This window comes from Porites lutea, chromosome 2 (assembly GCF_958299795.1).
Source record: "Porites lutea chromosome 2, jaPorLute2.1, whole genome shotgun sequence".
Taxonomy (NCBI): Eukaryota; Metazoa; Cnidaria; class Anthozoa; order Scleractinia; family Poritidae; genus Porites; species Porites lutea.
In genome coordinates, this window is record NC_133202.1 from 22,359,431 (window position 1) to 22,385,554 (window position 26,124).

General features: G+C 39.4%; 2 protein-coding genes across 2 annotated transcripts; one reads left to right on the forward strand and one right to left on the reverse strand.

Annotated features, from left to right (window-relative positions):
- Positions 1–110: 110 nt before the first annotated feature.
- LOC140928030 (pachytene checkpoint protein 2 homolog) lies at positions 111–21,000 on the forward strand. Its single transcript, XM_073377748.1, has 17 exons — positions 111–253; positions 921–1,086; positions 1,667–1,784; positions 2,104–2,159; positions 3,077–3,117; positions 3,432–3,481; positions 4,069–4,141; positions 5,128–5,191; positions 5,289–5,375; positions 5,616–5,722; positions 13,120–13,188; positions 14,095–14,179; positions 14,600–14,640; positions 14,829–14,846; positions 15,178–15,231; positions 15,516–15,585; positions 19,362–21,000. Exons 1-17 carry the CDS (start codon positions 168–170, stop codon positions 19,455–19,457), a joined length of 1,281 nt encoding a protein of 426 aa, XP_073233849.1. The 5' UTR covers positions 111–167; the 3' UTR covers positions 19,458–21,000.
- On the reverse strand, positions 15,608–17,853 carry LOC140928031 (uncharacterized). The gene has a single exon (XM_073377749.1). The coding sequence runs from the start codon at positions 17,791–17,793 to the stop codon at positions 16,921–16,923; it is 873 nt and encodes a 290-aa protein (XP_073233850.1). The 5' UTR covers positions 17,794–17,853; the 3' UTR covers positions 15,608–16,920.
- Positions 21,001–26,124: the final 5,124 nt, after the last annotated feature.

The following is a 26,124-nucleotide window of genomic DNA, read 5'->3' on the forward strand; positions in this document are numbered from 1 at the left end:
TGCCTGCGCGTGCCAACCGTAATTTCACCGCTGTTATTTTACCACGGGCTCATTTCTTCTTGGCGCAAAATTTGAACTTAAAGCAGAATTTGCGGAAATTTATGACAATATGGTCAAGAAGTCTGTAATAAGTTTGAATGACTCACATTGTTAACTGAATTGTTGTTATGGAACAAGTTAATGATCTGTCAGAAGCACTTCCCATGCAGGCCTCTCCGACTTATCATGTGGAAGTTCTTCAAGATCCTTGCAGGCGAGTATTAAAAATTTTGAGGGCAATGTTCATAGAATACCTGGCTACTCAGCATAACGAAGGCATAACATAAAAGGCACTCATTTATTCAGCAACATGCAGATTAGTTGCCTGGTATTCTGAAATTTAGGGATTTTAGCCGTTTTAAAAATAGAGGTATACTATAACCACAGTTGTCGGTACAGTTCGTCATTTGGTATGGGTTCGTTTTCGTCATTACTGAGGTGTTAGCCATGTAGGTTAATTAATCAACTTCCTATGTATCCTAGCCCTAATTATTCCTGATCATGAATAATAAAATTAGGTTTAGGAGACAAAGGAAAGTGAAAATATCCCTAGGTTGAAACCATTGTAACCTGAAAGGTGAACATACATGTAGGCTCAGACTCTTTCATTTACATGTAAATTATTGCTTAAACAGAGTTGAATGGCATCAGTTACTTTCCTAGCAGTACACAGGACGCATGTCATACATGAACCTTGTATATGGCCCAGCTCACCAGGAGTCAATTTTAGCTCAGTGGTTAGAGCATCCCACCAGTGTACGGAAAGTCACAGGTTCAATTTATTGCTGTCAGGGAATCCGATGTTTGCTTTGTCCCATGCTCGTGACATGTTGATCACATCATTTCTCTTCAGTTACTTTATCACAATTTTATTATTATAGCACGGCTAGAGCTGGTATAATAAAGGAACATGTCAGGAAGTTTTTGATGTATGAGGCCGCTGTGTATGGCGACACTACCTTTATGGAATTCACAGATGGTTTCCTAACAGAGCATGTTAAATCAGTGTCTGTTTGTGACACAGAGATGGTCTCTAAAGATAGACAGGTATATTTCAATACCATAAGAATTTATTGGTCTTATAGTTTCCCTCTCTCAATTAAATACCTTATGTCTAATTAACAGCCCTTGTGTTTGCATTAGACTGATCCCACTCTCTAATAAATGCCCCCTGCTAATAGACATCCCACATGACAACTGCACACTTATGATTCTGCTTACGACTCCGAGTTGGAGTTGTAAGCTGAGTCCTACGAATGCTTATGACCTAGTGAGAATCAAAAATCAGATTCTGTTGATAGTGAAAACCAGCCTTTAGTTGAGTCAGGGGTTTTGGGTAGGGGCTAATATAGCAGCAATACCACTCTACAGTTTTCTTTCTTGAAAATTTAAAATGCCTTGCTCTAAAAATTAAGGAGACAGTGTGGCCAAGCAATCATTAGCTCTGGACTTGCAGTCCAGAGGTCCCCAGTTCATTATTAAAATTCAAGAGGACTTGAACATTGCTTAAGAGAAAAGATAAAACAATTTTACAGAGTGACATTAGGGTTCCTTGCCCCAAAAGCCTTTCAGCTAATTATAAGCAGAACTTGTCCCATAACTCATTTTTTGTTGCATGTACTTTTAGGGCAATCTTAAGAATTGTAAGTTTGCAATCCATGTGTTCCAACTACATGATGATGGTCCAGCAACAGAGGAGTTGGAGGAGGACATTGCAGCTGCCAATCACTGGCTGTTACCTTCTGGTTTGTGTCACATCATTAGCATTAATGCCACGCCAATATCAGCCCTTTGTAGAACTTGGTCATGTGCTGGGATACCACTTAGCAACGGTGTTGTCCATGCATTCATCTGATTCAAACACATGACTAACTTCTGCAGAAGGCTTATTTTTTATTTCAGAAAATGCATGCACCTTGAAATAGTACTTTAGTGCAAATAGTTCTTAAACTGCAAGGGGGTTAAAGGGGGAGATTTTATGTATGAATTTCTTTGCTCCATTGGTAATCAAAACTAGTTTAATAGTTTGTATCGTGATTATTATTATAAATATCTATTTTGCAGAGGATTTTCATGGAATCTGGGACAGCTTGATATTTGATGCAGATGTCAAAGCCCAGGTAAATGTTAAATATGTGGTGGTTCAATAATTTATTTTATTCTTGGTTGCAAACTTTTTATCATACATTACGTAACCATAGCCAAAAACAAAAGAAAAATAAAATTCAAACCAAGGATAAAATTGAACCACAACATATAAAATTAATGCACTTTAATCAAGACATGTTTAGTGATCGCTAATTAAAGTAGCTGTAAGGTGGATATACCACTAAGTCAGATAGCTAGAGAATACTTGCTAGAATTCACTGTAAATTCCATCAAGCAAAAGCATTCATTTACAGCTGCTTGTATTGTTACCATGATTAAAGTATATGTAATTGACCTTGAACCTTTTAGTCATTAATGATATTAAAATGCTTTTAAATAGTTGCTCATATTTAGTGCTATTTTTCTTGTGACATTCATTGGTTTATTCTTACAAATGACTGAATTGTTTGCTTTTAACCACAGACCACAAGTTTGGAGACAAAGGAGTTTAATGTCAGACTGCAAAGCTGAGATACAAAACTATGATTTGACAATATTGATAACTCCAACACCATAAAGTGGAAGGGAATTAGGGTAGCGAAATGAGCTTGACCGCGCAGGTCAACTAAAATAAACTGACTAACGCTTGACAAACAACGCTCTTATTACAATGCTTGCATCATTATCACAATTAATCATCCTCACTGAGGTGATGATTGACACTATGATTGTTGAATCTGTACTAACAGATTTGTTTTGACAACCAATGGAAAAAAGGAGATTCCTTTAGTTACTTACAATCCTGTCAATGGTTCATTTTTAATTTATTATTATACCACTGTGATAGGTTTGCTCATTTACTGCTGTCATCATTGTTTAGCTTTTTTTCTAATTAATTATTAATTAATTTAATTAATTGTTGTTTCTGTTTTCTTCTCCCTACTTTTAGCTGATCAATTATGCAATGACAACTTTACTCTTCTCAGACAGGTTTGAAAAATTCTTACTCCTGCTCATCCCTTTTGTTAATAAACGCTTACTTGTTGACTCTGTAAAGGCAAGTGTAACAACTGCAAACTTGTGAGTTGTCTCAATATTCTGTGTACAATATGCAGCTGTAATATTTAAAAGAAGTGTTTTTCTGGCTAAAAGGTTATGCTCTCTATTGTACTTGAATGTGTAATTTTATTTGTCTGTAATGTTACAGTTGTACATATTGGTCCCAAAAATATCATCAGTAATGGGTGAATATGTCAATATGTTTGAAGTTGAATTTGTAAGACCTGTTTTATCCTTGTTTGCAGAGGTGTAAACAGCAATGTCATATCTTGGAATCGAGTTATCCTTCTTCATGGTGAGAGCAATTTATTAATAGCAGTGCTGTTGTAGTTTGTATTATTCTGGGACTGGATATATGAATTAACACATACAACCATGATCTCCAATACATTGCCTATTACTATATCACAAAAGAAATATAGAAAAATGAGATGCAAATACACCATGCAAAAAAACCTACCTGTAAAAGCTCGTGGAGTTGGACCATTATTATGTTACTTTTAAAGTTTGGTTGGATTAGTCAACGATGAATGACGCGAATGACTTCATAAATGTTAAAACCCATGCAAGAGAGAAACCTTTACTTGCAAGGTATGGATACACTAAAAAGAATGGGGAAAATTATCTGAGGAACTGCTTTTGAACTCAAGAAAAAGAAACGTGGGTTAAAATTTAACCCCTGGTTAGTGCTGATATGTAATCAGCCTTCAAAAAACTTGGCTAGCTATAGCACACAAACAGTGAATTTTTAACCTTTAACCTTTTTCTGGTGCATTATAGGTGGTTAGACTGTACATTGTATTTATTTAACTCCTACATTACATGTAGATTATCTTTGTGAAGGGAACTTTCATATGGCATAATTCAATTGTACTTTTCAAGGTCCTCCAGGAACTGGCAAAACATCACTTTGCAAAGCACTGGCCCAAAAGCTGAGCATTAGATTGTCTGACAGGTATGTTTCTGAAGCTCTAAATTGCTTATAGGTTTTCCAGTTTCTGTGCATAAATTTTAAGATTAGTTCAAAGTAATTTTGTTTTCCTTTGTCAATGCATGGGTATTAAAATTAATACGGTATGATATTATAAGTTTTAACCATTCAAGAAAGTATAAAATACAAACAAAGGGAATAATTGAGCCACAATATAGCCATACTGTGAATTCTAAATTATTAGCTATTAACCCTTTAAGCCCCAATATCCACATACAAATTCTCCAAGCAGATCTTCATACATTTCCTTTAAGAATTTTTTGAGAGAATTTAATAAAAGATCCACTCATTTTCTCTTTGGTGATCATTTGTTAATTCTCATAACCTTTTCTCTTGACAATGTATGGATATTGTTTGGAGAAAACTGATTTTTATCACTATTCAGTATTGGGACTTAAAGGGGTAAACTCATCAACAAAGATGAGTATGTGGGAGCTGTGTAATGCATAGCCATAACAACTCTGTGACTGGCATCCCCCAGGCACTGTCACACTTAAGGCTGTACATGTGCTCTGAGGAAAATTGAAGAGAGCCTGGTGCACTGAAAAATCAAACATGTCCAGCATATGATTTGTGTGAAAGAAGTATTAAAGATTTTCTAGTTGCCTGGGATAAAAAAAATTGGATGCCTGGAACCACTGGCCTCTGCTAGAGCACAGATTTGACAATGCTACAGTCTAACTATAGGAACCAAGCATACTTACAGGGAGGCCAGGAAAGCAAGCAAAAACGCTTTAAAAGCATGAGTAATGAGAGACAATGCAAACTTATTGGCCTGTAAAAGGTACAGGCCCCCGTGAAACTATTAGAACTTGGTCCCTGATAATCCTGCCAGCAATTACCTCTAGTTTCAGTTTTAGTTTGATTTAAGTGCTGGGATTAATAGGTAGATGATCACTAATGTTTGAGATACTCTGCATCATGTCTCATGGTATGTTGTTTATTGCCAGGTATTCTTATGGTCAGTTAATTGAAATAAATAGCCACAGTTTATTTTCAAAGTGGTTTTCTGAGGTAAGTTGAAACAATGCTTGTTTTAAATACATTATTCAGTGTCTTTCAATCTGAATATTTGTACAGAATGATGCTGGTTCTTTGATTTTTAAAACAGAGTGGAAAGTTGGTGATGAAAATGTTCCAGAAAATTCAAGAACTGATTGATGACAAAGATGCATTGGTGTGTGTGTTGATTGACGAGGTATGAAGTTTTGTATGAGGAAACCTAGCCTCCTACCCAGGCGTTTTTAGGGAAGCTCATTTTTCATTCCTCCCCACGAACGCCGTTTGTGGGGAGGGATGAAGGATGAGCTCCCCTAAAAACTCCTCTGTGGGAGGCTAGGGGGAACCCTCATATAACAAACGACATTCTTTGCTCAACTTATAGTATAATATATGAAACATGAGGTTAATAGCATGGAGTGCCTTTTCTCTGTGGTAGGTTGAGAGTTTAACTGCTGCTCGTAAATCAGCCATGCAGGGTCAGGAGCCTTCTGATGCAATAAGAGTCGTAAATGCTCTGCTTACTCAAATTGATCACATAAAAAGGTAGGCAAAAATAAAAACATCTCAAAAAGATGAAATCTTCCTCAAAAAGATACCTTAAACACTGTAGAAAGGGGGCTTGAAAATACCATTCCTAGACAGTCACTCAGAGAGGAAGCTGACTGACTAGTAGTTAGCCTGGGTACCTCGGGAGAGCTTGCTGGCAGACTACTGCATGACTAGTGTACCATTGGCATGTCATGTCGTTGACATGGGGTGGGTCCTTGAAATCTGTTGGCCTTTAATTTATCTTTAAATGCAGTTCACACTTTTCTATCCACAGACTCAGTGCTGGTCTCCAATGAGTCTCTAATGAGTTGAGTGTAAAGTAAGCTTTCTCTCGATTAACAGATGCCTCAGTGTCCAAGACAGGCATCTGAAGATGGTGGCTGTTGGCTTTTTTTGGACTCTTTTCACGAAGTGAACACCTTTTTAAGATGAAACTAACTTAGTTCTAGTGCCAGTAGTTTTCTCCTTAGGGGACAGCTGACTGCATAATGTTCCATAGTTGTTAAGATTTAAAATGTTTTAATTCTTTCTAACCAGGGAAACTTTATAGGGTGCTTACCGAAAGTCAGTATCTAGGCTTTTTTGGATCGGGACTTCATTTATACCCAATACTGTAATAATCTTTCGTATCAACTAGGATGGTTGAGGATTCAAAACAGTTTTAATCTCTAGTACAGAACTACTCAACATGGCCGAAGCTCACACACTCATATCTATGCACTCATGCGTAGAGAAATACCGCTGATCATTACAACTTTCCCTTCAAAAAAACAATGACAAACAAAAATACAAACAACACAAAGAAAAAGGGTCTCTGCTGACTGCAGAGAACAATCAAGCATCCAACAAATGCTATTTGTGAAAACTGAAAACAGTTAATGTTCATGAATGCTTAACATTGTCCTTGAATCATAATGGTCTCCGTGAAAAGTGAGAACGGTTGATGTTCAATATCCACAAATGTTAAACACAGTCCTTCAGTCGTAATAGCCTCCGTATGACCCTTCCACTCCTAGTCTTGTATTGCTCTGATGTCTCCATAGAGCCATAGCCTGAATGATTTCTCTCTTGCTCTTGGGACGCTGAGGAAGGTTCTTCCACTACTGGATTTTCTTGACTGACTTGTTCCTTGCAAGAGGAACTTTCATTTACACTCCCTAATGGAGGTTCATGAAAATGTGCGTGGTCTGTCGATGTAGGGCTGCAAATTGGCACTTCCTTCTATTACTGCGGTATTCTCCACCATTATCTGCTTGCACTTTGTAAGACCCAGGTGTTTCTGCGTGGTCCACTACCACCCCTGGTTCCCAGCGCTTTCCCATGAGTGCCCTGATCTGTCGCCTTTTTTCAAACTGTTAGCTGTTTGGTGTGCTGATCAAAGTAGTATCTTTGCTTCTCTTGCTTCTGCCTTATTGGATCCTGGACCCTCAGTTGCAGTTGAGCTTCAGTCGTGGGGATAATTGATCTGGGTCGTCTACTCATGAGAAGTTGCGCTGGTGAGCCGACCTCATCAATACGTTTATTCCTGTATTCTAATAATCCTAGATATGGATCATGATTGCCTTGTTTTTCTATGGTTAGCAGATTCTTTACCGTTTGAACTGATTTTTCAACGAGCGCATTTGCTTGTGGAGTTGTGGGTAGAGCGGTCTAGTGGTAGTGTGTTTAAATTCCCACTGTTTCGGGAATGAATCAAATTCCTTGGATGAGTACTGAGAACCATTGTCGCTGATTACCTCTCATGTTATTCCATAATGTGTAAAAGCAGATTTGACGTGGGTGATGACCCTGTTACTTTTGGTGTCTGGCAGTTTGGCTACTTGAAAAAAACAACGCGAGTGGTAATGTACAATAATGAGGTATTCTGATTTATCCCAAGTGAACAGGTCTGTTGCTACCTTTTCCCAAGCCTTGCTTGGTAAGTGGGAGGGAATCATTGGCTCCTTTGCATTTTGCTTTTGGTGTTGTTGGCATATATTGCATCTTGCAATCTTTTCCTGAATTTCAGAACCTATCCCAGGCCATTATAACATATCTCGTGCTCGTGGCTTGGATTTCTCTACGCCCATGTGGCCTTGATGAATTCTCTCGAACATTTCCTTCCGCATAGAGGTTGGGATAAGAATTCTTTCACCCCTTAGAATGATACCGTTCAGTTCAGACATTTAATCTCTCACGTCCCAATACATGCGGGTACTGTTACTGAGACAGGCCTTTCACTGGCCCCCCACGTTTGATGATTTCACTGAGGTCTTTCAGCGACTCGTCTTTGGCTGTTTACTCTCGTTTTTCTTCAAGTTTGAGTTTTGAGACTGGTAGGCTTGACTGTATCAGATGACCATATAGTGCATTTTTTCCTCTTCCATGTTGTTATCTGTTGTTTCAGGAAGCGATGCACAGGACGGCATGTCTGCGAGTAACAACTCCCTTCCGGGCTTATATTCTAGTGTGTAGTTGTACTTTTGCATTCTGAGCAGAATTCTTTATAGTCTGGGTGGTAATGTCGGTAAGGGCTTCTTCAGAGTTTTTTCTTGGGGTTTGTGATCTGATTCTACGTGCACTTTCTTTCCGTACGTGTATTGGTTGAACTGCCCCACGCTGAACTCAACTGCCAAGAGTTCCTTTTCTATCTGAGCATTTCTTGATTCCACCTCAGTTAAAGACCCTGATGCGTAAGCCACGGGACAACCTCAGTAAGACTCCGCTGAGGCCTGCAGGTTAGGCATCGCAACTGACGGTTACTAGTTTTTGTACATCAAAAAACTTTAGAACCGCACCTCCATTCTCAGTTAAGACACTCTTAATTTCTTGAAAGGCTTTGACTTGTTGATGTGACCATGAAATTCAATGTCCTTTCGAATAAGCATCCCAATGGGTTCAGTGACAGATGCCAGATTGGGAATGAATTTTCCGAGTAGTTGACTGTACTGAGTAATCTTTCGACTCCTTTCTTGTCATTTGGTGCTGGCATGTCCTTAATGGGATGAAGCTTTTCATCATCGGGCTTGATCCCCTCTTGTGTAACTTTGTTATTAATGAAGGTCACCTTCTTGACTTTGAAGACACATTTTCCCTTGTTTAGTGTCAAGTTAATCTTCTTACATCAATCCAGGACTGAGTTTAGATGACAATCATGTTTCATTTCCGTGTCAGCGTGTACAATTTTGCCATCAACGTCAGTTTCAGCACCTTCCAGGGCACCAAAGTGTTGACTCATTCCCTTGTGAAAAAACGTCTTGAGTAGATTTAATGCCAAATGGGTAACTTGATAGCAAAACCTTCCTAATGGCGTCCTTTAGGTGGTAAAAAGTGGACTCTCTTCATCTAGTGTTATCTGCCAATAGCCTCGATTTGTATCTATCTCGGTAAACCATTTTGCATTTGCCACGCGGGTTGTGATATCGTCATTGGTGGGTAGCTAAAAGTGTTCCCTCTTTATGGCCTTGTTCAGGTGTCTTGGATCCAAACAAATGCGCAAACTTTACTCAGTCAGTGTATCACTCCTCGCTTTCCAAGTCCAACTCTGCTTTCACTGTCTTTCGAAGTGCGGCTGGTATTGTTCTAGGAGGATTTATAACTGGTGAAACAGTTGGATCTATTTCAAGGGGGTAAGGTTTCTCTAAACGCCCAGTGAAGCCTTGTGCATATTTCTGAAAGTCCTCTTCTTTCAGTTCTTGAGATGTTTTTGTAGTTTGGCGGCTATCATCAGTGGTGGTTTCTTCCCCTTCTGTTTTTACTGTCATGACAACTTAAGTTAGGCGCACGTTTTGCAAGGAACGAAGTCCCAGCAACCCTGGCTGATTTGTTTCCACTGTATGGAGTGTCAGGTCTTGTTCAACATCTGACTTGGATTTCACAGGTAATTTTGTGATTCCTAGTACCTCTAGATTATCTTTTGAGTAGCTAGCCAGTTTTTGGTTGCACAGATCCATTTGGGGGTTGTCGCCTTCAATCTCCTTGAGTTCCTTTTGTGGCATTATGTTCACTTCTGAATCAGTGTCCACTTTTAGTCGCATGAGATGTCCCTGAACTGGTAAAGTCACAAAGCGCTCGTCATTCTGAATCTGAACTTCTGTAGTGACTGCTTCCACAAACAGTGGAGGCTCACAGTTATTCTCCTCTTTTTCTGCCATTAGCCCATGGACTTTATGTTGTGACCAGCACCTACGCTGGAAGTGATGCTGTTTCTTGCAATTGTGAAATGTCTTGCAATATGCTGGGCATTTTCGTACACCATATCTTGTGCCACAATTTCTGCTATTAAATACTTTGCTGGAGCTGGGTCTTTCTTCATTGGCTGAGGGTCTCTTTCTGAATGGTGGTTTTTTCTTGGTCACTCCAATTCCATTTACGGCTGAGTCGTTTGCCATGTCTCTTATTTGTATCTCTGTTGCCTCTGCAGATTGGACCATATCTATAGCCTTTTCCAGGGTGTGGTTTGAAATCCTGAGCAATCTCTCTCTTGTATTGGTGTCACTGATGCCAAGTACAATTCTATCTTTGATAAGGGAGTTCTTCAATGCACTGAATTCTCATGTTTCACTCAGCTTTCTCAACACAGTAACATATTGATCAATGGTTTCGCCACTTTCCCGGGCCCATGAAAAGAGGTTTTTTCTCCGTTCACAGTATTCCTCGAATTTCTCCAATACTTTATCAATGTTTTTGTCATCACCTTCTCCATCCAATGTCAGAGTGTTAAAAACATCGATAGCATCGTTGCCAATGACCGTTAGCCGCGTAGCTACTCTGGTTGCACTTTCCTTCGTGTTTATGCGAGTTGCAATTTCGTAATTTGTGTACTTTTGTTTGAACTTCTTCCAGTTTTCTGAGACGTTTCCGCCTCGCGGATCGAGTGGTTCCGGGGAAGACAGGCCTAAACGGAACGCCATTTCATATGTAGTGGCGAGGTCGTCTTGATCCGTATTTTCGGCGTTTCCTTGAGTTGTATTTCTGTTATTTAATTAAGGTGTACCTCCGTCTTCTGCTGGTGCATTTTCGTTTTCTTCGTCTATCTGGCCGAGATTTCCTCCGCCTGTTACGGTTTCTTAGGACGTGTACCTTTTCCAAATCGCCGATGTCAATAGCAGAACTTTGCGTTCTGTCTTCATTCCAAAACTTCACTCTACTGTCGCAGAGTTTACTTCTCGTGCTTCACTCCTAACACCATGTAATAATCTTTCCTAACAACTAGGATGGTTGAGGATTCAAAACAGTGTTAATCTCTGACAGAGAACTACACAACATGGCCGAAGCTCACACACTTATACCTGTGCACACATGCGTAGGGAAATACCGTTGATGATTACAAATACAATGAACAATACAATACATTTTATCAATTCTCCCAATTGGGGTTTGCGGAATTATTTTACAGGACTCATTAGATTAAGTAATGTACGAAATAACTAAAAATTACGCGACTTTGTATAAAAGACAAAATTAAGTCACAATTGAATTTGAATGCTAGAACTACAATTATGGGGAGCAAGGGTGGCGCAGCGGTGAGAGCGCTCGCCTCCCACTTATGTGGCCCGGGTTCAAATCCCGGCGTCGACACCATATGTGGGTTGATTTTGTTCTTGGTTCTCTCCTTTGCCCCGAGAAGTTTTTCTCCGCGTACTTCGGTTTGCCCCTCTCCTCCAAAACCAACATTTGCAAAGTCCAATTCGACCAGGTAGACGAAGAACCACTTAGTGGCTGTGCTACCTCTAACTCGTTATTCATTTATTTATGGGAAACCATTAATTAAAAAAGATCCACAAACTACGGGTGAATGTTCTATTTCCGCGTTCTGATTATCTCAAGCCTGGCACTCCTTTTAAAAACCTCGACAGAGGTAGAGTTAATAAAGACTGTGCCAGTATTTAGAAGCCCTGAAGCGGAAGGCACGCTGTGCGGCGGAGGTTCGGCACTGGGGGAAGTTAAGTTGATTGCCCTGTCTAGTGCAATACGAGTGAATTTCTCAGCGTTTTACAAGCATTGTACTTAAGTAACTGGGCGCAAGACCTTTGAAAAATTTCAAGATCATGGTTACATCACGTAAGCGTAGTAGCTCTGCGATGGTTAGCCAACCAAGTTCACGTAAGACTTGTGTAATGTGATCAAACGTTTTTGTGTTAGTAAGTATACGGCCGGCAAAGTTTTGAATTAGGTGTAGTTTATGGATGTGTTTTCTTTAGACGTTCCAGATCATACAGTGGAGGGGAGCAATAGAACAGTTGCCAAATACTAGGGAATTTAGGATTATGTGCAGTACATCTTTAGAGATAAAGAGTCGTACCCTATTTATTTGAACTAATGTTGACAAAAAAGAGGAGGTTAGTGAAGCGATATGATAATTGAAGGTCAGGTTCGAGTCAAGTGTGACGCCAAGGTCCTTGGCGAAAGTTACCGGTACTAGATCTTGACCAAGGAAAGGTACGGCGATGTTACTGGGCTACTTGGAGATACGTTTCCTCACCCCAAACAGGACAAACTCGGCTTTGTCAGGATTAATCAAAAGGTGTTTTGCGTTACACCACTCTGCAACGCTTGGCGTAGACATGAATCAATGTGTTTTGACGTTAACGAGAATTATATCTTTGTGCCATCAATGTAAGATTCGATCTTACTAAACTTTATGACGTCAGGTAGATAGTTCATGTACAGGTTGAAAAGCGTTGGGCCGAGAATTGAGCCCTGAGGTACGTCATGTGTAATAGTGAGTGGTTCTGACAATAACGTTGCAACGCGAGTGAGCTGTTGTCTGAACCCAAGAACCCAATACCGCTGTGCATAGTATTTGAAAATTGAATAATCTGCCTGGAGAAATCAGTTTTTGTAATTGAAAGGGGACTTGTCTCTTTCTCAAAAATTTATCAAAATTCAAACAGGAAACTGCCGCCAAATTGGGTGAAACATAAATTTAACCACTCAAAACGTTAAAAGAAGGTATAAATAACACAGCAAATACTAAGGAAAGCACGGATAGATTTGAGGAAGATTGAGACGGATTGCAATTGAGCTTTTTGAAAACTTGTTGGCCTAAAAGTCTTTTAAAGTTCATTTTTGTTGTTTGTAACGTTTGATATGAAGCTTGGGAGACACATTCCTCTGACACAGAGGTAAGATTTTGTCATTCACCAGTAATAAACAAAATGAATTAGCCAGCCGTGACACAGCTCCTTTAAGGTGATGTTACACGAGACGATTCGCAACGGCGATTTTTAGCGCAACACATCGTTACAACATTGTTTCGAATGGTTACAACATTGTTCCAACATTCGGATCAACCCTTAAATAACTATAGGGATAAGGTTACAGAGGTCGAACTGATTTGGTCCAATCCAGGTTTTATCAGTGGCCCTTTTACATTACTAATAGCTTTGTATGCTAAATTTATATTCCAGATTTCCTAATGTTATTATCCTTACAACTTCAAATGTGACTGGAGCAATTGATTTGGCGTTTGTAGACAGGTGCAATACTTTGTTATTAGTTGTTGATCAGGGTCTAGCTGGATGGGAAAACACTGTCTTGATAGCCTATGGGAATGAGAAGCCCCCCAAAGTCTATGTTTTTATTGAAACCCTGGTCATTGAAAGTGCTTCTTGTCCATTGATTGCCCATCCGTAACAATGTCTTCGAAAACACAAGGAAAGTACATGAACATGCAGTGATGTCCCCAGGAGCTCTACACAAGGGTGATTATAAGGGTAAATTGGAACAACTGACCCTTTTGTACTTTATCGTGCAGGTCTTGTTAGTTATCGTTTGGATTTACGTCTTCAATTTCTTTTTTATGCCGCCTTATTGTGTGTGTGTTTTTTGCAACTTTCTTTTTGCTAAGAAGAAATTTCAAGTTGCTAAGGGTGAAAACTACAGAGAGTATTCAGAAAAAACGGGGTTCATGGTACTAAAAGTTGTGAAACCTTGTGAGAGTACACGCCTGGAAGCCTAGGTTCGATTCAGCTTGGTGTTCATTTTGTAAATGTAGTTCGTTGCTGTTTTTCCCTAACATTCAAGTTTTCCCCTGTGTTGTTCATGTATATGTTAAAAGTCAAATTTGATTTCAGGTTAATTTTGATTTAACGTAGGTTGATTCTCAATTCCTTTGTCTCCTAGCTCTAAGAGACAAAGGAAATTGAGAATCAACCTACGTTAAATCAGTAAACCGGTAACATATTATACAAACTGACACAAACGCACTGAAAAGCCATGTTGTTAATTTTCATCTTCAGTAATCGACACTTCTCAATTCAAGTTGGGACGTACGAACAGTTGTTTTGTATTAAACGGCCTTTAGTTGTCCTGGTTGCTTAGTGAATAAACAAATTACAGTTAAATTGCAAAGACCTAAAATCGCGTTTTTCTCCAATCAACAGGGCAGACATCAAACAGTACATTGGACCTCCTTCTGTCAATGCGATATTCTCCATTTATCATTCGTGTATAACTGAATTGATGAGGGTAACGATTTATGATGTTTACTTACGAGAAAAAAAATATAGAAGTATAATATTTATATTCATATTGTGAAGCCTGAGAAAACAGCCGATATTTTGCGACGGCGCCACTGGTTTCCCCCCGACGGAAATGACGTCCGTGAAACAGTGCAGAAATTCCATACTGATCATGACGTATTACTGTCCAGATCTGGGTAGTGTCTCTGACTGGTCCAAGCAATTTCGTGCCTGGCACAACCAATCAGGACCACTACTCATATCTGGGTAGTAATACGTCATCAGTATGGAATTTCTGCACTATTTCTTCAGACGTCATTTTGCGAGGAAACCAGTTTTGGCGTCGTGATATGTCGGTTGTTTTCTCAGGCTAAATATTGTGCTGCGTCAAAAATGTCATGTTAATTTTCTTTCTGTTTGTTTTTAGGTGGGAATTATTTCTCCAGTGCAACAGATCCTCAGTATACGGTAGGTACGATTGACGGTAACTATTTTTTCCAACGTGCCGTCATCACTACTTTCTCTTTACTTTATTTCTGTTAGGGTTAACTTTCTAATGATAGTTGTGTTGAAGACCATGGAAAATTTAAATACATCTTTGTGTCAAAAACGATTATCAATTAACAGTGTTCTTTCTCACCTTCACATTTAAACAGGGACTTGGAAGTTTTACGGTAAGCAAGTATATGTATGAAATATATTGTCTTATTTTTTTGTCGTTTTGAATTTAATGCATGTTATCCATTGTCCGTTTTCTGTTATTAAGTGCTTTTGTCGCGAAATTTTGTCGGGTCGCTATTGCATCCTGGAAGTATTATGAAGCGATGCTGTCATAATTACACTAACTTAAATAGAAGTTCGACTAAAAAGGTTTTAGATTAGCTTCATTACTGCGGCAATAGAGATGAAAAATGAAATGTTTTTGAGAAGAGTATGAGTGTAAAGTTAGACTATTTTAAAATTTCCTAGTTAGATTTAAGTATCATTTTTCTTTCTTTCTTGCAGTTTTGTTAATAACGATGCCACAAATCTTAGTCTGGAACTTTTAGAAATAGCAAGGTACGTTGCTTTATTTATTCTCCTTTAAGTGCAAAAAGAGCAAATTAGACGGATCCGAAAATCAGAGACCAAAATTCGTTGGCTAAAACATAGATGAAATTAGCTGGGTAACCATATGCTCTTTCTTGTTTCTTTAGTTCTCAATATTTGTCTTTTTTGAAAGACCCATTTATACGATAGACAACAATTGAGACAATAGATTTTGGGCCCCTCCCACCTTCTTATGGCTGTTTTTGCTAGATTATTAACCGTAACGCAATGTTTTGTTGCCTTCTTTTGTAAAGGAAAAGCCACGGGTTGAGTGGTAGAACACTCAGAAAGATCCCGTTTTTGACCCACGCACGACACATCCAGGTTAGTTTTAAGAATGTGCTAAATGTTAAAGTCCATTTCCGAGTTGTCCCGAGCCATTCTTTCAGAGCAAGGCTAAGTGTGAAGCCATTGTTTAAAATGAAAATGATTTTTTATTCTTATGCGAATAAAACTCATTTTCACAAAAATGGTTTTGTACCTAGCCTCGTTTTGAAAGTGAGAGTTTATGGAACTCGGAAATGGCCTATTTAGGAGAGGTTGACCTCGCGGCAATGCCGGCCAGCGGTTACGGAAATACGGTACACGTGTGCTTTGGGCAGCCCAGTAATTATCTGGGTAACAAGATTTTGCAGGGCCCATGTTTCTGAGCAATTCTGCGTGTTCGCGATTACTAATCCTTATCTCGGCTGCGTTCTACCCCGTCGCTCTCTACTATCTCTCTCTATCAGGTATAAATATGTATTGTTGACGTTGTGACTGGTTGCCGCTCATTGGACGAAACGTCTGGGAAACAGAGCTAGAATCCTTGTTCTGGGCCCCTACCTGTGTACCAAGATTTGAGTACGCGCCATGATTGGCCTGTTTAAAATACCATGTCGTGTCGATTTGCCAATCAAGGTGAAAGGAAATTCGGAGTGCTCTTCCAGTAATTCGTTCAGTCCGTTGGGACGCCAGAACAAGGATATCGGTGCTGCTTTGCAGACGTTACTAACCGAGGTTAAATTACGTCTGCGACGCAGGCTATTAGTGTGGTGGTGCAAGCGTGGTCAGCCTTGCTTGCATCAGCTTCACGTACAAGGTTTCCATGGCGGCCACTCGCTTCGTTTAGCCTTTAGATTGTGTTTTCCCTCCTTCCATTCCTCCCTTTTTATTTTCCACTGATATATCAGTATGATAGGTGCCTTGTTCCAGTGGCTTTGGGGCTCATTGCTGGAAGGCGCAGGTTTACCAGCCATGGGCGCCTAACTTTCACCCGCTTGTTAACGATAGGCTTCCACTCGTGGGTGACAAATACCACGATAAACTTCGGGTATCCCTGTTTTCATGAGCGAATAATGTCGTTAACCTTTATTGATGTCATATGAGTACATATCAATTATGATTACTGTTACATCAGTCGTTTTAACAGTTGAAAATTCTAAGTAAATCCTAGATTTGGAAGAAAATCACAGAAACACTATCACACTCCATACCAGCTAAATACATTCTCGACTATCGTGATTAGTTTATACTGCAAGAATATACGTATCCCATTTCCCTAACTGACACTATAACCGAAGACTAAAATTCAGACTTCCATTTAACTTTAATTGTCAGTTTTAACTAACAATGGCAGATGAGATGTCTCCTTCGCATTCAGTCACTGCCAAAGCCATTCTAAGTACAAATGCAATGACTGGTTGGACAGTCACCCATAGCACAGTTGGAGGCGCACCACCTATCCATATTAGCCTGCCCTGCCCATGCCCCTGTAGCCTTGCACTTTCCTGTTTGCGGTCCTTGTGTAGAGGGCTTCTGGGTCCATGGAACTTTAGTGGTGGGGGCTCGCGTGGAAGGCCTCATTGGCGAATCTGTGCCCGGACCCGCAGTTGTTGGTGCTGGAGCTCCTTTTGCTGAAATCTTGATATCAGCGCAGTTTACAAAGGTTTCCTGTTGTTTATTCAATCCTACTCCACAGTCGCCTTGGCCATTACATCCCCAGTTGTTTCCTACTCTCCACCACCACTGTAACACGCAGTGATCACATGTCAAGCCTTTGGGCAGCACGAGTTTGATGTGGAACTTTCCATTTGAGGATGTATGAAGCTGCCAGCGATTCGAACCATCGGGCTGCAGCAAAACGTGTGTCAGCTGTTCCTGAGTGATTGGGCGCTTGACCAGCCTGCCAAGGCTGAAGCGAAAAGATCCCTGATGATTGGACGTGATCTTAATCTTGACCTCGATTGTCTCTCCTTCTCTATATGTCTTGGTAATAAAAGGTGGATCATCAGCATATATACCAGGGTAGACGTACTTGGCATTTTTAATGTGGTACGGATCACCACAAACTCCACACTTGCCTTTGTTTTTTTGCCACTGCACGCTGAAACCTCCGCAGTTTAACTCATTATCTGTGAACTGCTTTGGGCGGTGGGGAAACTTTCTCCAGGCAGAATTCCTGCTAGGCGGATCTTCCATATAGCCGTGCCCAAAAACCGTCGCGATCACATTAGCAACAACCAAAAGTCGGATGATATCTCTTGATGCCATTTTCTCTCTTTCCGCGTGCCAAATGAGACCCTAATGTGAGGTCCTTCAGGTGAGATTTGGAGCTACTCCAAGTGTATTTCTCCAAAGTGCCGTAACCACTTAAAAGCTATGATATTGTATGAATAGCTGTGTTATTTCATGAGAAAGCTATCGGAACTGTTAACTTTGTTGCAGCGTGCGAGATTTGAGAGAATATTAAAGGTGAATAAACATACAGTTTTTGAAACTACGGTTCAAAACGGCGAAGGTTCGATAAAGACGAAAAGTAGAACGATATCTTTGACTTTTTTGTCTCTTTTGGTTGATTAAGAATGCTTCGGTGGAAAGTTCGGATTTAGCTTAGTCCGTAATTGTGTTATTTCATAGTTGATGCACTTACTTGAAAGGTCTATGATACCATATATGAATAGCTGTACTGTTTGAGTGACATTTTCGTGGAATTCAGCCTCGCTAAAAACGTGCGAGGCTCAAGGTGGGCTTTAAGTGAACAAACCAGAACCAATCCTATTTTTGTTGCCTAGGGTTAGCGTGACGGACAAATATTTGGAATTATTTTAAGAAGTACCTTAAAATTTTTATTATTAGCCCACGGAGACTTAAATTTGGGAACTGTCCTCAGTTACAAGGTAAACCATTCTGCAGTTGGTTTTTTTGAGTAAAGAATGACGAAAAGAAATCTTCAGGACCAGGATTGCATTTTCTGTAAAGTCTTTTTCTTTGCTTGTGTTCTAGTCAAATCTCCATTACTGATATTTATACGATGAAAAACTATTGATACAAATTTCCCTCAAATTAATGATAAGCCCTTGTCATTTCGAAACGCAGATTGCCATCTTATAAACTCCCTCCCAACCCCGCACCGCGAAAAAAAGGGGTTTTGTGAAATACAAGCTCCGGGGCTTACTTTTAGAATTTGAGAGGCTATTCGAGCAACTCGCTCGCTAAGCTAGAAGGTACCGAGACAGATGTCAAAATAACTTTCAAAATACTTAACAACAAATTTTACGGAAACAATTTCTATTTTTTCTTTTGCCTTTGGTTTTGTTTTCATTTCACGAAGGCCGGGCTGTTCACTAATCACAATAACATGTTAGGAATGCGTAAATGCCTTCTTGCTTACTTTTCGTTAACGTCCCGGGTGGGATGTAAGACCCTCTATGTTAGCGTTAAGGTCAGTTTGAGCGCTATTGATCTTCCAATTACTTCTCCTTGAATACTGCATGTATCGTTACTCTCAAACTGTATGATGGGTGTGATCGATCGTTTTCTTGTGATTCTAATTAGCCTTTCTGCAGCTCTCCTTTTCCCTTTCCTATGCAAGCCTTCTTAAAGCCGATTTTTTAGACGTCTTTATTTTCAAACTCGCCCTTACAGTAACTAGTAAAAACACCAGGCAGTACCAAAGAAAACTGTTTTTATTCTAGTACTTGATGGTTGTAACGGTTGTCGGACCTCTAGTTCCTCAGCTAATAGGACTTTTGCTGTTTTCTAATGGAAGACCATAACGAAAATGAATCATACACTTGATGTCTTCTCTCCATTTTAACTTGGTTTACTTTTTTCTCTAGACTTCTTCAATTACATTGCAAGGCTTTCTTAAGGCGCTCTCATGGACGGTGGACAAACAGTTTGAAGATCGAGAAAATCTCAAGAACGATGACTAAATCACAGTCGCTAAGCGATGCCATGCAAGTACTTGATAAAACTATGTTTACACAGCAGAGCTCAACAGCAGAACTAACTCTAAACTCGATGCCCTATAATTTTCAATCGGGCTAATTTCGTCAGTCTTAGAGATACAGTCAACTCCCGTTATTGCAGACGCCCTTTGAACCACGAGTTAAAAAAGAGTTCTACTGTCGTGTAGTTTTTACGTGCGTACGCACGTAAATTTTACGCGCGTGAATAAAATAGAGGCAATCTATAGAAGGTCGCGTATGTGTTAAAGTTGAACCTCGCTCAACTTTCACTTTTACGTGTGGCCTTTCGTACATTGCCTCTATTTTATTTACGCCCGTAAAAATTACGTGACAGCGGAAATCCACCCTTAGTGTCCGTCATTGCTATAGTCCGTAATAATGGGGTGCGGCGGACATGAAAATTGCTTTATACCGATAGCATTATGTCTTTACATTTAGATTGACTGAGAAAAAACTTCAATGCAGTCAACTTTTAGGCAGACTGGACGAAATCTTTTATGGTAGCGACTTTGTTAAAAGTTGATACGCGAAAGAAAAAGCGTTGATGTCTTTAAAAAGAGAAGTTAGATGATATAAACGGAAGAAATTATTCTTAGTACTATATAAGTGTTCAAAGATTAGAACAAAAAGATGTGCTTTCGAGACCGAGATATATGTCTGTAAATCTGTAATAGCGGGAGCCCTAACGTCTATAATTTCTGCCGAAGATTTGGCTGCTGTCCGTAATACTGTAGCGAGGTGTCTGCAATACTGAGGCGAAGTGTCATCAAGGCGAGAATTGACTCTATCGTACATGGCTCGCTGATCCAATTAAAGCGATACTTGTTTGCTTGTACCAGCACAAAATAAATTTTGGCATGATATTAGCTTGATATCGAAACCTCTTAAAGGATTTCTATCACGGTAGTGGTATCTTGGGTCATCAGTTTGCCACGTACAAAATCTCTTGAAATTAATCTAAGAAAGCTCAAAGGAGCTGTCACGAGGATATTGTTGTTTTAGGTAAATTCTGTGCTGAGGTCATTACTTTAATAGTGCCTTTACTCATACACAAAATGTTCCTGTAGAGATACGAAGAAGATATCAAAAAAATTTCATCAAGGAGTGCTAACCATAATACTTTTTTTTGGCGATTTTTCGAGGCATAGAAATAAAATTGAAAAAGTTGGCAAGTTTCAATCCATGTCCATCGTTTCCATCCTTTGTAACAGACGACAGGAAACAGTTTCAATACCTAAATAAAGTCTTAAATAACAAAACTGGATATTATTTTTGGAATTCAACTGATGCCAAAAAAGTTCTAACTGTTAATACAGTGAGCAACATTTTGGTTTTATCAATTGCGTTTATAAAGTAGATTAGCGACCGTATAGGGTGATTGAGAGGCTGATGTTTCGAGCAGAATTCGCTCTTCCAGTCTATGATCTAATAGTTACGGTCGATGGAAGCCCGATCGTGCGACTCCGTCTATTAGGACTACTTACACTCTCTGATACACACGTCGCGACACAGTGGTTGTACTCTGAAGGAGTAGTTCCTGCAAAAAGGCCTCTCTTTGTTTGTGTACTAGTCCCGAATGACAGCGACCAGTCGCTAGTAATCTGCAATTTATAGTTCGCTGGCACATGGAGCGCACTGTCGTATTTCGTAATTTCGGCTGTCGGAAAGAGAAACGCCTTAAGTTGAAAACCCGTGTTCAAAATCCTAGCACGCGAGCGCCGACGTATTTCCGACAGTACTGCGCATCACTCCGCCGAGAGAGGAACGCAGAACAGTCGAAAATACAATGGCAGTTTTTCAGAAACCAGATTCAGATTGCGCCTGCAGAAGTCAATAGTACAGCTCGTATTAGAGAATTGGCTTCTGTCTGTAATAGGCCGACAAATTGGAATTTTGGCCTGTTTAACTTAGATTTAAAATTGTCGATAAACGCTTTCTCTCTTGATTATAGCTTCAACCTGTTAGAGTTTTTGTCATCTCGTATGTTTGTCACTTAGTGGCCCTTGTCCTTAACATGTTGAAATGCCATTTTAAAAAGAAGATTCAAATGCCCTTGTTAATGCAGCAAAATCTTTCTCAATTTTAATATTGACACACGAGATGAAAACCCTCCAAGCCTGTCTTCGGTGCTTGCTGTGTTTGGCAAGAATATTATGATTACATACTTCCGTTTGGAGGACAAAATTTGATGTGGCAGGTGTCGAAATCAAAGCTTGACAATGACAATGGTCTCAGCTTAAAACTGCGCACAGACTATCAGCATATCCTATAACTCCGAATCAGCCCTAATCTTAACCACTATAGTTTATTGAGTATTATGTAGAAAATCCAGGAGACATGTTTGGATTAACGATTTTGTTTTATATTTTCTAAAACAGTTGCTTCGTTAGCGCAATACAAGTGTTAAAGTATGTTATGGGCAGCGAATGGCCGCGTTGAGAAATGGCTGCAGCCTTTTTTTACCTTTTACTATTTTATTTGTGTTTCCAGTGTCTATGGATCAATGTTGCGAAGATCCATGAACGCTGCGTGCTTATCAGAATGGCCAGGTAAAGATTTTCTAAACTTTGTCGACGACCAAATGCCACTGTTTGGCGGAAAGAAGCGTTTAACTTCTCACTAATTTTCCCATGTTACAAGTGACAAATGCTAAAATATGTTGATCATTACTTTTAGGGTGTGTAATGAGTCATCAGCTCAAATGAAGCGAGGCAAGGGTAAATGGCTCATCATTCCTAGTTCATTTACCAAGATTTTATTTCGCTGAGTGTTTTGCTGATTATCCCGCTGAATTTTGGTGCTGAAACGTCACTTTTATTACGTCACTTTTATTCTTCGTTTTGTTTTCCAGTTTTCATCAAGATTTTTTAAAATTTCGAATTTTTGCGATTTTGACACTTAGTATTGTCTTTGTTGTTTTCTCGAGAGCCTTCCTCAAACCTAAAGAACGGATGCCCGAAGGAGGCGAAGATAACCGTCTAAGTGTTCTTGAAGCACAACAACCATTTTCGCGTATCTTCGAATTTTCGCACGGCCTGGAAAATGTATATTTTGTAATTTCCGAAGAGAGATTGACTTGGCCGAGGGAGATTCACCTTGATTACAGCCCACGCAAATGCTGCCTTGTTTATGCCGACTTTAGTCACTTATACATAGTATTTGCACTCGTCTCATAAGGCATAATTAAGCTCACGTCATTAACCTTGGTTGCTGGTCTTGCCAAACAGTTTATTTTCTTACGTTATCGACTCTCGAAAACCAGCACTTCGCTACTGCCTACAAAAGTTAAAGAGTGCACTTTTCAGATGTCTGTCGCTGGATCAACTTGTTCACAGATAATCTGATTCATTTTTCACTCCGTTTTGTTAATTTTTTAGGCACTCTTCCTAGGGGTTTAAACAGTCTGCTGTCACTATTGAATGTGACGTAGACAAGCCAATGAATTGTTTTCTTTTTTAAGAAAACATATGTTTATTTCATTGGAATGCTTATAAAAATGATGTTACTCATCACATACATGTATGTGATGAGTACAGTGTTTTAGAACTAAAAAAAAAAAGGCGCTAAGTCTGTGAGTATTAAGAACGACACTTTATACAAGGCAGTGCGTGATATTTTAAAAACACGTTTTTTAGCGGGAGCTATATTTAAAATATTGGTTTGTATATGAAAACAGAATAACTCATTTTGCGTCAGATCTGCTCAAAATAAACCACAGGTTGCCTTGTTTATCACCGGGAGGTCTCAATCAGCATCAAGATTTCTTTAGTGAATTGAGGCAATATCGCTGTCAAATCTGAATCATTTACGATTTGTAATTAATCATCGCCGAGACAAGAACAATATATTAACTATACTGCCATACAGAGATTAGTAGTCAACAATAAAGTTCACACACCTCTTTTTTTGCGAGTTTTTCGACAAATGAAATTCTACAAATTGCGTTTTGTGAAGGCTTTCTTGATCTTCTTTGTCATCTCAGATTAAAGGAGTAAACTTTTCAAAAATTGTATCCCAGCTTGGTATTTAAAAATAATTTAGCTAAACAATTGCTTTTATAATTTGCCGTCCACTAGAAAACACAGATTGGACGTTTTTGGATAATTAGGTCTCTTGCAATTACGAAATGGGCCATGAAGCGCCCTTACTTCAAGCTTTTGCTTTGAACTTTATTGATTTCTAATTCGCCTTTCATATTGAAATTTCTCCTAAGCAATATTTGTCTAAGCAAACAAATTACAATTGAGCGCAATTAATTTTCAGCCGTTCCCTTTTAAAGCTCGTGAATTAATTACAGGTTTGATGTTTGCGTTTCCTTGTAGCGCTTGTCACACGAACGAAAAATTTTCGGACATGAAAACGATATTTGACAGTTGACAGTTGTTAGTCAAGAGCGACCCTTTTGCGTTACAAGTTTCCAGAAAACTACAGAATCATCGCACACTCGAAAATATTTAAAGGGAAAACATCCGGTTTTCCTTTATTTCTTTTCTTGTCGAGAGTACTTAGTTTAGCTTCTTCGCGAATGTGGCGTTTTCTCCTTGAACGTGCGGTTTTCGCCTGCCTCGTCTTCAGTTTAATACGTTTGTGAAAGACAGTATACTTTGCCATCGCAAGAAAATCAAGTTGTGCACCTTGCATGAAGCTACAAATCAATGCCATCTAATGTTATCATTTTCTACGGTGTGACAATGGACTTAAATTTCCTGCGCACACAGCGAAGTGTATGGAAATAAGTCGCCATACAAGAAAACCCGTGTGGAAAAATTCCAAATATCGCATATAACTTCTTAAATCGTTGGTTTATTCCTTGGGTATGGAATCGTCTTCGGCCGCTGGAACGGGTGGTAACAACGAAGAAGCATTTAAAAGATGCGGCAGAGCAGGACGAAGGGGAGGTTGTATTGATGCCGACATTATGAGCGATAAACTTCAAGAAATTATTCATAAGGTGGAGAACGTTTCGTTGGAAGAAGGGGAAAGCTCGCAATCTAACGTAAGCCAAAAGGGGACATAGCACAAATCAAAGACGTAACAAGATATGTTTTAAAATAACCTTGGTTACTGTCAAGCAAGCTCATCGTAATTTTAATTTCAGTGGATCATAACGACAGACTTTTAATCCCTCGTCAGCTGTGTTAGTCGATGTTAACATTGGTTGTTTGAATGATAGCAGTTTTTAAATTGCTCAGTGTTATGCAATAACCATATTTGACTGGTTATTATAATATTTTGTATTTGCTATGATTTACATGAAGAAAAAAACTTGATACCTATTCAAAGAATTTCAAAGGTCTGGTTTGACTTAAAACGTGAGCTTAAAAATAACATGAACTACACAAAACCCGATGGAAGTTGACTGCAACGATTTGAGTCTTTTGAAAGTTGTAGTTGTTTAAAACAGTAATCAATGGATTTACGTAAATCTATCATGGTCACTTCTTACCTCAGTACTGCGTACGTAAGCGATGTTTTATTTCAGGAATAAGTTATATTGAACCGGCAGGACATAATTATGTGCTGGTTTTTTGAAATATCGTATGAAGTCTGTTCATCAAAACCAGACAAACGAAGATATAGAGTGTCGAAAATGGTTTCATCGTTTTCGGTGCCTTCAATGCTCAGTTCAGAGGAAGAAATTTGGAAAGTACAACTGTCTTGCTTCTCGAGTCTGGAGCAAAAAATAGATGAGAAAGTGCAGCTGTTCTCTTTACTGTACTTTTTTTTTCGTGTTACTACTGTTTAAATTGCTTCGTTTCCTGTTAATTTTACGCTTTTATACCAATATGATCGTAATTATTCGTAACTTAAAATAAATATTTAGCTCTTGCTTTTTCAAGGCCCTAAGCATAAATTTAAGTGTACAGGCAAACTTTCAGTAAAGCAAAATTATTATCATCTTTCGGTTTAGACTAAATAAATAGTGACAATAGGGCAGCTGATACAAGTCTACCGTCGGTAATGTTTTCCCTTTCTTTTCTTCTTCTCCATTTTTTTTTTGCGTAGGCAAGTGGAAATTAGCCTGCGAACACAGACGTACTTCCGGTCACTTCTCTCCACACGAAAAGTAACGTCCGCGAACCCGAGCGGCAAAACAATTTCCGTGACGTAATACCTTTTGTTTTGATGTTGGCGAGTCAGATGAAAGGAGAGAATACAGCTCTAGTGACTCCTCGCGACCTCGCGCGCTGGCGTGTCTTGGGCTTTGGCGAGAGCTAAATACGCTTTGGAACGTGAATTTCACGACTATAACAAGGTTTCCTGCGACGTTGAACGCTGACTTCTTTGTGAAGCAACTGCTTCTTAAGCTATGTATGTGATGTGGGCCTTTGGTTTTGGTTTGTAAAATACGGTAGTGCGTGGCATAAACAAAACCTGGTTATTTTTCGGGTGGAGAGAAGCGACGACCGGAAATACGTCTGTGTCCGCAGGCTAAAGTAGAATATGTGCAAAAAAGAATTAACTCAGGCTACGTTCACATGGTACTGGGCAAATTGCCGACCCCCTGAACAATTTTACCGGACACTTCGTTTACACAAGGACCGTTCAATATTCTCGCTCTGTTCACACTGAGCTAAAGAAAAAGGTTAAAATTTAACTTTCGTTAGAGATTTTACCATCCTTCTATGCG